The sequence below is a fragment of the Lampris incognitus genome, chromosome 19, assembly GCF_029633865.1.
Source record: "Lampris incognitus isolate fLamInc1 chromosome 19, fLamInc1.hap2, whole genome shotgun sequence".
NCBI classification, from domain to species: Eukaryota; Metazoa; Chordata; class Actinopteri; order Lampriformes; family Lampridae; genus Lampris; species Lampris incognitus.
The window spans coordinates 33,626,455-33,638,573 of record NC_079229.1 but is presented as its reverse complement, the minus strand read 5'-3'; the positions used below and the strand labels follow the sequence as shown (position 1 = coordinate 33,638,573).

Below are 12,119 nucleotides of genomic sequence, written 5' to 3'. Positions count from 1 at the left end.
ATTATTGGTTTTTCTTGGGGATAGTTTTGTTATTTACTAATGAGGGAAAATTAATTTGGCTCACTGGTTTTTAAAGGTAGTACTTCATAAAGGCACCGTCCACCACTTTCTAGATGGCTTTCCCTCTGTTTAAAACCGTTGAAGCAAAGGACTCCCTTATTTATAGGCTGTTATTTTGTTCATAATAACTAGTTCAAATGTTTGTTTTTTTTTTTTTTTTTAAAGATGTATACATGAAACTTTGTTTTGTAGGTTCCCCCACAGAGGACTCCTCCTTTGAAGACCTGACTGAAGAGAGCAGAAAAATGGCCTGGGCAAACATGGGCAACCTGAAAATCCTGACCAGCCACAAAATCCATAAAGAGTCAGTAAGAAGGTCCAACAGAGGCTATGGCTGGGACCCCTACTTTTTCTGGTCCATTTAATGAATAAGAACAAGTACCCCATTAATAAATAAGAATAAATACTCCATTCATCTGGTGGTGATGATATTAAACAATCAAGCCAAAGGGTTTAATTTTTTTTTTAGAAGAGTGAACATGAATGCTTACCCTCAACGTTATCACTTTTTTAAAGGCTTAAACAAAACTTTTGACTACAATGCCTCCCTTTAGTGCTGAAATGGAATACAGACCAGAAAAGATACAAGACAATTAAAGCTACATGATGCAATTTTGTTAAAGTAAGTTCAAGTACATGTGTGCAAATACACTGAATTAGTGAAGTGTAAAGTGCCCATGGAAAGTGTCTGAGGCAAAGTGGGAAAAGTGGCAGTAGTATTACAAATGTAGTTTTCATTGTTATGTTGAGTTTAGTGTCCTTATGGCCTGGGGGAAGAAACTCCTTCTGATTCTCTGCGTTGCCCTTGTGGCTGCAGAGGCGTCTGCCTGACCGCAGTGGCTGAAACTGTCCCTAATTGGGATGATGATCCATATTAATTACCCCAATTACAGACTGCTGTGTACCACTGCAGAAGTACTTCTCACAGCAAAAAAATGCCACTGCTGTGTCATACTTGCATCATGTAGCCTTTAAATTTGAATTGATATCAACGTTGAAGTACTACACTGAAAAATAACATGTTAATACTCCATCCATATAATGCACTGGCTGCCTAATGATCCTTAAATCCTTTGTCGTCACGTTGTGTGTCAGTATACACTGTGTGTGTGACGTGTTTTTCCAGTGTAATGGAGTCATGTCTGTTGTACTGTGTTGACCTGCAGGGCTGTGACTGGCATCGCTGTGACTCGAGATGGAGCCGCCATATTCTCCACATCACAAGGTATGATGAATGTTCCTACTAAAAGATTTACAAATATTAATAGGTCATAGTCTTTCATTACCAGTTTCTGTAAATGTGCTTCATGAAATTATCCCAAGCCGAGTCTCTTTTGTACAGTTTATTATTATTATTATTATTATTTATTTTAACACTTTATAGCACTGAATACTGTTTCAGCAGTTCAGCTTTCTTGTTCACATTGAGGTCACTCACTAAACCTGTGTAAATAGATGGTGATGACTGAATTGTGACACATAAGAGCAAATACAAAAGCTTGTTTTTTTCATACTTGACAGTTAGTACATTGCTTTTTACACCAGTACAGCTAGGTCTTCATCGACACAGGAAGCAAGACTGAACAAAGCCTATTGGGTTGTGATTTGTTATATCGAGTTAAAACTCGGCATGTAAAAGCAACAATAGACATTAATTGTTGAATCCTCTGAATACAAACTCAATGAAAATTAAAAAAAAAAAATTATATAAATATTGTTCCAAAACAATCCTAATGAGTTCAATTCAATAAAACTGTTAATCCATGAAGGCAATTTGATTTTGGCATAAGTAAAAGCAGACAAGAAACAGACATAGGCACAGACAGACAATTACAAAAGAGCTGTTTGGGACTATGTATTTAACAAATAATAAAAGTTACAGATCCTCAAATCCAGTGATCACATTTCCTTCTCTCCTTTCTTTTAAACATCGCAATAATTTAACTCTACCTTCCTTTCCTCAGATTCAACGCTGAAAATGTTTTCTAAAGATTTAGCTGATTTCCAGAGAAGCATGTCTTTCTCCAACATGGTAAGCATCAGTGTAGCAGATTGGAAACTGATACTCAATAAAGTGATTAGTTATCAGTTTATTGAGTATTGATTTCCAGTCTGTTTCTGTCTTTTCCTCTCGACTTCTTCTGACTCAGGGGAGAAGTGAATGCTTTGTACTCAAACGCTCCGCTCTTTTTCAGGCGTTATCATCGTGTCTCATGCTTCCAGATGATAAAACTGTGGTGTGTTCGTCATGGGACAACAACGTGTACGTATGCCGATGAAATACGATGAGTAAACAACCTTTATGCTTCATGTAATTTTTATTTTAATTAGGTGAAGTTTTTCTTAAACATGTTGCTTTCCCACAGATATTTCTACTCCATACCCTATGGCAGGCGCCAGGACACGCTAATGGGCCATGATGATGCTGTTAGCGAGATGTGTTGGCACGGCGACCGGCTGTACACCGCATCCTGGGATTCCACTGTCAAGGTAAAGGCGGTCGCAGTGAACCGGTTTACAGGGGATGAAGTGCAATAATTTGCGTCAAAGTAAAAGAATAAAATATCTTGGAGAAAATAGGTACCTCTCAAGTTAGAGCTATTCACTTACAATTCAAAACAGGGGGGGGGGACTTGGGGGAATAGCGTGATCCTCCCACGCGCTACGTCCTCCTGGTGAAACTCCTCATTGTTAGGTGAAAAGAAGCAGCTGGTGACTCCACATGTATCGGAGGAGGCATGTGGTAGTCTGCAGCCCTCCCCAGATCGGCAGAGGGGGTGGAGCAGAGACCGGGACAGCTCGGACGAGTAGGGTAATTGACCGGATGCAACGGGGGAGGAAATCCCCCCCCCCCTCAAAAAAAAAAAAGAGGTCAGCTGGTGGCAGGGCCTTTTCCTATCGGGCCCCGTTCTTGTAGAATAACCTGCCTGCTGCCGTCTGACAATCAGAATCTGTTGAGTCCTTTAAATCCAAACTTAAAACTCACCTTTTTGCCTTCACCTACAATTAGTTGAATTTAAATTGAATGCTTCACAACCCACAATTTCTGAATTTGTTTTTTTTTTTCCTCTACTCAGCTAACATAAGATTTTATGGTGTGTTTTTACTAGCAGAGGTGAGATTTAAACAATTTAATATAACCCGTAAACCCATCAGGTTTATCAACTCACTATATAAGCCTTTTTTGAAGATTATAATAGTATTATAGTATATGCCGGTTGGCCCATTATGCCTCATTTATAGAGCCATTTGGCAAACCAGCCAAGGTAACGTATGTTTGAAGGGGGTATATACGTAATGTCTGAAAAGGACCTGAAGGAGTTTGGTTCCTAAACTGAAAGTTTACGTAAAGATTTACTTGTTTGCCAAAGCATTTCATTTGTCCAAGCTAACAGTTTGTAAATGTTGAGGATTTGGCAGTAAAATGGATCAGGTGCACCTATGTGCGTGCATCACTTCCATGTTATTTTCTTTTGTGAGTTTGAGAGTCTATTCATATTCCTATTCAGAAGGGTGTAAGAAGTAAATGGGATTGTTTTTGGGGTTTTTTTTTGCCTCAAAGGTTTGGAAATGTGCGTCTGACGTCATGTCGAGCCACAAGAGGTCTCAGTTTGAACTGCTGGCTGAGTTTGAACACGATGCTGGGGTGAGTACAGTAAGAGTGAATACACATGTTTTGTGCTGGTCTGTGTTTTCTGGAGAACAGTGATGATATGAACCTCCCACACTAAACTGAAATGTTTCTGCGGAAGCTGATGGTTTGTCATGACAAACTGGTTTGATTAACTCAAGTCTGTGTTTGTTAAGTGTTGACAAAATAGTGATGTTCATATTCACGAAACATTCAACCCAAAGTACAATTTATATTCACTTGACTTGAGCTCTAGAAAAAAAAGATGTGACGGGATTTGAATAAGGGTTGACAGGTTGCATGTAGGACAGTAAAAATGTCACCCATTCTGAAGTCAAAATCGAGAACACATCTACATAGGCTCGGAAATAGTGTTATTCTCAACATTCATTTTGTTGATGAGGCCTATGCAGGTTTAGTTATAGTTTAAAAAAATATTGGTAAACTGCCATCCATCATGTGACCAGAGAGGTTAAAGGGTAAAAATTTAAAGTACCCCATCACTCAAAAATGGGTTTTTCTTATGTTCCCTAAAATGTCTGACCTTGACTAGACTGACCGATAGCTGTGCTAAGTTTATAACTAGAGCGGTGTTTTTCCATCCCTCTACTATAGGGGAAGCTGTCTGTGCACTTCCATAAAATCTGAGATTCAAACATACCCCGGCTAAACTAGGTTTGGTACGTCACAAATCCAAAAGCCAATCGCTGTGTAATATGCAAATGAGGGGCGGGCAAAGAAACCCGAAACCTCCTGTGCAGAGCGGAGTTGTCCGTACAGAGAGCGAGTTAGCATTAGCACAGTGAAAGATTTGACAGCAAACATGGTAGTGTGCAGTTTTTGAGTGTAAACCGGATCCTGGAGCTTCCTTCCACTATCTACCAAAAAATCCCACTATACTGCTGAAATGGATGGAATTTATTTAGACATCAGGCTCACGTGCCTACAAACCTGGAGGGACTGTGTATCTGCAGTATTTCAGTGAGGAGTGTTTCCATGAGCTAATACTAGAGTCACTGGGTGTTAACTATAGACATTAGTTTTGAAGGCTGAAGCTGTCCTGACTGTTTATCGTGGGACTTAAACTGTATTTAGCTTACGTTTCAAAGTTCAGCCATATGAAACAGTGACGGCAACCTGAGGTGTGTCGTTTTTCACCTGAAAAACATCATGGTGTGCAATCTAAACCTCTCTTCTAGTCTGGACCTCGATCCCGTCCGGGCTTGCGCGAGTCCCCCCTGCTCCGGCGGCGCCACTAAAGGCGCCCGTCCTCCAGCACTCTGAGGCCTGACAGAGCGGCAGGGGTTCCCCTCTCCAGTGCTTTCCAGGCTTGGTCCCCAAACAAAACTCTCAGAACCATAAACTGAGGTGGTGTGGGTCGCCTCGCCCTGACATCCCGGCAGTTTTGAATTTTACTACCAATGAGCCATTTCCCAGGGAAACTTAGTTGGCTATCAAGAAAAACAGAAATTACACGTGATATAAAAATATCAGCCGGATGGAATATAGTATCTTTCTGCAAACTTTAATTCAACCTCTGGTATATAATTATATAATAACAATGTGACGATGTGAACACACTGCAACATCGTGGCAGATATTCTGTTTCACAACCACTGCCTGTTGCAAGCTAACAAATAAAAGATGCTAACTACACTTACCATTCTGATACGTCTGCTAGTCGCTGATTTTGGTCCACAAAGGAGTCTGAATGTGGGTCTGACCGAAGCTCAAACATGCGTGGCTGAATCTCCGATGTCAGCTCTAATGCTAGCCATCTTGATGTGCACCGCTGTTTCATTGGTCAGCCTAGAGCAGTGGTGGGCGGGGCCGGAGGCCTGTGATATTTGCATATTCATAGATCCTGAATTTTTCAGTGAGGGAGAGAGATGTGCTCCCAGCCCCTTTCAGAGTTTTTATTTTTTTACCTTTTATTTGGGGAAACCATGTGAAACAACATATTAATCATCGGAGTATTTTTAAACTTTAAAACATGTCTGGAGGGGAACTTCAAAATAAAAATGTTCCTCATCAAATTCATTTATCCTCACTTATACGGTTTCAAAGATGACAAAGTAGTTTTCAATGATGCAGTTTCATTGTTGTATTTTTTACCCTCACGTTTCATTTTTAGGTAAATGCCCTGGGTCTGAATCCAGGAGGCACTCTGCTGGTGACGGGATGTAAAGATGGAGCCGTCACCATCTGGGACACCTTAAGCTGTGGATTAATGCATCAAGTCCAATGTCACTCCGGAACAATCCATCACGTCGCCTTTAGCTCCGGTATAGTATGTCTGACATATGTGTGGTTGGTGTGTGAAAGCAGATTTATGTGATGGTTCAAAAAGCTGAAGCCCTTTCAGACCTGTTGTCCCGCTGAACAAATAGAAAGACTCATTAAACGATGAAGAAGAAATTCAACCTCATTCAATGGTTAGCATTTGAGTCTGATGAAGGTGTGGTTGGAGTTTTACGCTAGATGAATGGAAACCAGTCTGGTTTAGCGTGCAGCCCAGTTACCCGGTGGAAAAAGAGTGAGTACATTGCTTGGCAAGGAAAGCAAGTGTATGTGTGACACTTCCTCCCTGTTCATTTAGTTGTAAACCCACACATCCCTTTCAGTTAGCTCACTTAAGTCATGGGAAGCCATCATGACATGCTGAAAAGGTCCAGACAGCAGGTGCTGGTTCCACAAAGGTATGTTAGACTGGTCTGTCTGAGTTAGAACAGTCATAGTTCTGCTCTTAGACTAGTCTAATCGGAGGTAGAAAGTTGCACAAAAATAAAGGCTGACTAATTATAAGGCTAAAAGGTTAGCCATCCTGCCCCCAAGCTAGCTCAGAACTAAGGGCTGTGTTTCAATCAGTTTTGATGACTATCCAGCCTGGGATCTCTGCTTGGATGCCTTGGTTCTCTCATGTCACAGAGTTTCACTGGTCAGTTAACACACTCTTCAGGTCATGCTTCAGCTCATGCTCATGTATGACAGGGTTGAGGATTCCACCCGAAACGCACAACATGCAGAGAAACTGACAGCAAACGCTTTGGTCTCTTGGCCAGATGTTAAAATGAACATGTGTTTTGCCTCCTCAGACAGCAGGCACATTCTGAGCACGAGTGCCGACTCCTACCTGAAGGTGGTTGACGTTCAGACGGGCATGTTGATCTCCTCCGTGAAAGCCGAGGAAGAGCAGCGGTAAGATCTCACCCACTGTAAAATCAAATGGGCTCTCGCCAAAAAGACACCGTTTTGCCCTCTACAGGCAAGGTGGAGGTGGATTTTGAAGAGAAATTCAGACCCACGTCCAGGTCGTTGTCTGTCAATAGCAGGTCTTCTCTAAGACTGTGTGGAGAGAAACCATTGTCCGCTCGGACAGTTGTTTCTGTTCAAGCGCTCAAATCTCTGTAAACGTTGACCGTGACATCACTGTGGCCTGATGACGAGCTGTCAGAAGGACTGAACAGATTTTGTGTGTGTGTGTGTGTGTGTGTGTGTGTGTGTGTGTGTGTGTGTGTGTGTGTGTGTGTGTGTGTGTGTGTGTGTGTATGCATGCAGGTGTTTCTGCTGGGACGGGAACACGGTGCTCAGTGGGGGCCAGTCTGGGGACCTCCTGCTGTGGGACCTCCTCAGCAGCTCAGTAATGAAAAGGATCCCTGGACATTCAGGTACAGCCACCTCCATATGTGATCTGCAGCTCGCCTGCTACAGGAACATCCCAGTTTCATGTTTTTTTAATTAATGTAGGAGACTACATTAATTTGTTTAGCAGTCATTTTAACTCCCTCCTCAGGGACACCAAAGATAGCAATTTGAGGCAATGGGTCCAGATTCAATTCCAAAATCTCCGATATAAGGTTAAAGAAGGACCTCCAGTATTCCGTCAAACTCGGGCATGAGCAGAACATATGAGTCAAGTCTGCTGGTGCTTGAGAGCATCTGTCACAAGCATCAGAGAGGTTTGGGTAAATCTTCAATAATCTTGCTTTGCTAAAATGGATCCTATGAAGGACTTTGAATTGAATGAGACTAAGCCTCGCACAAGAGGAGGATGAGTGTGTTGCACGTACTGCAGTGTCCCACCAATCATCCGACAGAGTGATACCTAATTCAGTCTCCCAGCTTGTCTTGATCTTATGCAGAGCAGGGGGAGTCGTTGCTGTTAAAAGATTGTATATAAAAGAAATATGGCCTTTTGACAAGTCAGTAACTGCAAGAAGATGGTCAAAGCCCGAGGCCGGCGGAGCCTGTGGAAATGCTGGGGTGCTGGATTTGGCAAAAGTTGCGAATTTGAAAATACCTAAACAGATCAGAATGTTCAAGTTTGAATGTGGAACGTAATTGTGCAAAGCTAGCTAACAGGGCGTCAACATAAAGGCAGGATAGGCCTTGTCTGCGCCAGACGGCAAATCTCGAATCAATCTTGGCTGGTTGAAAGAGTTGATTGTTGCAGATAGGTGTAGCTAGGGGCGGAGAAGTCCAGCTGAACTGTTGCCTAATTGTTTGCCAGATTTTCAAAGTGGTAATTACTATGGGGTTAGAGGAGTGCTGTTTAGGCTTAAATGGAAGACTGCTACACACCAATGCTTTTAGGGATGAGGAATGACGAGAGTGAGCTTCTAACTGAACCCAATTATCATCAGTGTCTGAGATCCAGAGTGCAATTTTATGCATGTTAGCGGCCCAGTAATATAACCGGCTGATTTTTCTGATGGATTTTTTGCAGGGCCCGTAACGGCCATGTGGATGAACGAGCAGTGCAACACAGTCATCACAGGAGGAGAGGACAGACAGATCATCTTATGGAAATCGTGTTCTTAAGGCCGACGTGGTCTTCGTTTCTACAGGACAAGACGTCCCTTGCCTGAACGGACCGGGCAGAGTTCGGTCACCCACCCAGAGACTCGCTGAACACGTGTTCAGGGTGCAGTCGTACTGTCGACACAGACAGCGCGGTACAACCTGAACCTGTTGGAAAGAGATGGCCGTCCGTGTCAGCAGGGGCTCAACCAGAAACCGGAGAGAGTTTGGGCAGGTAGCACAAACAGCGTGTCCATTTTTTTTCCAGCATGTTGTCCCACTTGGATGTGGGTTTCGCTCATCATGTTACGCTGCTTTTTTTTTCCTTTCTTTTTTTTTTAAGAGCAACCATGTTCCAGTCGATCCATCTTTGTTTTGCTGTTTTATTGTATGAAGTGTACCGTGTGGCTCTTACGTCTCTTCTTGCCGCAGTCAAATTTGAAATGACCAATAACATCGACCGCTAAACTCAACTCTGGGGACTATTTTGTTACCGTTACACCTAAATTAGTGTTTATGATGGTGTTCAGAATCTTGCTTGCCGGTGAATATGTTGGACATATAGCCGGGTAACTCCCTACGTCAGTTATTTGTGAGTAGATGGCGTATGAGTCCTACACACCGCGTTGTGGAGTAAAAGCGTTACACGACCGAGCCGGGTTGAGCTGTGACGGCCGAGTCGGTTCATAGATATCGTCTATCGTACAGACTGGTCAGATGCGCTTCTGTGTGGAGAGATGTTCACTTTTACAGGCGCTGTGGCAGCACGTGGCCGTAGAAAACCAAAGACCCAAAGGTGAAATGAAGAAGTACATCACATGTCCTCTTCATGTAGAGATGAGATGTTAACTCTAATACTCAAATGGGACTATTTTTAACAAATATATATATATTTAGGGTTGTTAATTACTATTATAACTCAATATGCCTGTTAGCATGTGAATTTTTTTCAGATATACTGGGATATCTAATCCATCCATAGATCCAGCTCTAACTTAGAAACTGCTTCACTTTATTGTTTACAGTATTGTTTACGGTATTGTTTACGGTATTGTTTTCTTGCTCTGATTCTTCCTCTCAGCGGCAGCTTCTGGGGATATTTCATTTCAAATCGTGCTGAGAGAAAAGTGTGTCTCCGCTGAGGAACGTGACACTATATACCACCAGCCTTAATAAATATGAAATCTAACAGAACCAAGTGGGTTTATGTTGTGCCAGTTAATCAGGAACTTCTGGTCTCTGAATTCAACGTGGCGTGGCTTGTGTCTAGTGCAGTCATGTTTTGAATCGACAACTAAGGTCAACACAATTTATGCGTTTATGACCCAGTGACTGCTGGGATAGGCTCCAGCACCCCTGCGACCCTGACAGCAGGATAAGTAGTTTGGCTAATGGATGGATTGACCGACTTTTTTGGATTTTGATATACTTTAATGATCCCCCATGGGCAACTTACACTCTGCATTTAACCCATCCTCGCTGTGTAGCTAGGAGCAGTGGGCAGCTGCAGCGCCCGGGGACCAACTCCAGTTCTTCCTTCCATTGCCTTGCTCAGGGGCACGGACAGGAGTATTAACGCTAACGTGCATGTCTTTTTTTGATGGCGGGAGGAAACTGGAGCACCCGGAGGAAATCCACCGTAGACACGGGGAGAACACGCAAACTCCACACAGAGGACGACTCGGGACAACCCCCCCAAGGTCCGACAACCCCGGGGTTCGAACCCAGGACCCTCTTGCTGCGAGGCGACTGCACTGACCACTGCGCCGCCATGCCGCCCGTTTGTGTTGTCATGTACCAACATGTTTGGGCAGGGTTTCACTTCAGCATCTAAACTAACAAATTCTAAAATACATCCAAAAAATGATGCAGCTGTCTGTTTTTCAGCACACTTAGCAGGAGGTACGTATGAGTTCCTGTAACCAACCCACAGTACTGGTTTGATCTGTTTCCCAACACACACTTTTCTTGCAGCAACAAGAGATAAGAGCAATGAACCATGACATGCCAACATGACTTTATATGAAAAATGAACAGTTTGCAATACACACGTTCAGCATGTTTTAGCGTGACGCTAACCATTGACTTGGGCTACTGACACAGATGAAACACTGATGGACCGGTGGAAAGTCGCAGACAGACTTTGCATTTGCTCCATATTACTATATATAATATAATTGTTACTATATATAATACAATCTGGCCTGATTAGAGTTTAGTAATTTTTTCCCTCCTTTTTTCTCCCCAATTGTACCCGGCCAATTACCCCACTCTTCCCGAGCCGTCCTGGTTGCTGCTCAGCCCCCTCTGCCGATCCAGGGAGGGCTGCAGACTACCACATGCCTCCTCTGATAAATGTGGAGTCACCAGCCACTTCTTTTCATCTGACAGTGAGGAGTTTCACCAGGAGGACGTAGTGCGTGGGAGGATCACGCTATTCCCCCCAGTTCCCCCCCCGAACAGGCGCCCTGACTGATCAGAGGAGGCGCTAGCGCAGCGACCAGGACACATACCCACATCCGGCTTCCCACCCACAGACACGGCCAATTGGGTCTGTAGGGACGCCCGACCAAGCCAGGGGTAACATGGGGATTCGAACTGGCGATCCCTGTGCTGGTAGGCAACAGACTAGACTGCCATGCCACCTGGACGCCCCAGCAGTTTAGTAAATTCTTATGTTGGACATTTGATAGTTGAGCTGATGCATGTATTCAGTACAAGGGTCATCTAACATACTGGTTTGGATGTTAAAACACACAGAAAATGGGAATGACCTTTGACCCATGGTAAAGTGTGTTTTCTAAACACTGTGTGAGAGGCTTGTGTTTTGTATGACCTACTAAACCTTCAGTTGTCTCTTACATGTGCAGCATAAAAGTTAGATGAACAAAGTAAATTCAAATGGCGGCGCTCGGTTTCATCTGGTCCGGCCCTCATTTGCTCGCTGCTTGTGTTGCTGCCTGTGGAAAGACGAGAAACGGGCAAATCTTGGAACTACGATGACAGAACAGGACAGTGATGACACACATGTACCTGCTACTTGACAATACTGCAGTTCTTACTCTGTCTTTGCTTTAACAGTCAAATCTCATCTTCTACGCCCCAGAGCGCCCTCTGACGGCTCAGCGCCTCGGTGGGATCATACAAGGTCATGGCCGGTGTCTTTACTCCCAACATCACGTCTCACCCCTTCCCAAAACATGTACCTGTATCCTGAGCTGACTTTAACCCCCGCCTTTCAACTACCGCTGGTTTAACATCAGTACAGTGATCTGAGACAGGAAGTGCTGTGGGATCAAGGTTCTGGTGATACGGTAATTAAAAGTTGTCATTTTCTGGTCTTAAAGGCTACATTGGTCCTATGAAGGCACCAATAGTCGTCCCCTAAATCAGACGTGTGGACTCAAGTCAGACTCGAGTCACAAGTTTGATGACTAGGTTTGATGTGACAAAAATGAAAAAGACTTGCAACTTGATTTTGACTTCAGCACCAGTGACTTGTGACTTGAGCCTTTTGACTTGGAAGACTTGATACCATCTCCAAGCCCGAAAGATGAAATGCTTTAAAAAGTGTGCAGCCAGTCAACTCTTCGCTTCCATCATTACAGATCCACTCTGACTCAGTCCG

At 43.5% G+C, this 12,119-nt stretch overlaps 1 protein-coding gene across 1 annotated transcript in view; it reads left to right on the top strand.

Annotated features, from left to right (window-relative positions):
• Positions 1-9,684, top strand: part of nsmaf (neutral sphingomyelinase (N-SMase) activation associated factor) — a 36,026-nt gene extending 26,342 nt beyond the window's left edge. The window contains exons 22-31 of the mRNA XM_056299028.1: positions 253-364; positions 1,227-1,285; positions 2,025-2,092; positions 2,256-2,323; positions 2,427-2,550; positions 3,623-3,706; positions 5,826-5,976; positions 6,787-6,889; positions 7,250-7,359; positions 8,418-9,684. Of these exons, the coding sequence (XP_056155003.1) occupies positions 253-364; positions 1,227-1,285; positions 2,025-2,092; positions 2,256-2,323; positions 2,427-2,550; positions 3,623-3,706; positions 5,826-5,976; positions 6,787-6,889; positions 7,250-7,359; positions 8,418-8,512 (974 nt within the window). The 3' untranslated portion in view covers positions 8,513-9,684. The remainder of the gene's footprint in view (positions 1-252; positions 365-1,226; positions 1,286-2,024; positions 2,093-2,255; positions 2,324-2,426; positions 2,551-3,622; positions 3,707-5,825; positions 5,977-6,786; positions 6,890-7,249; positions 7,360-8,417) is intronic.
• The last annotated feature ends 2,435 nt before the right edge of the window (positions 9,685-12,119 follow it).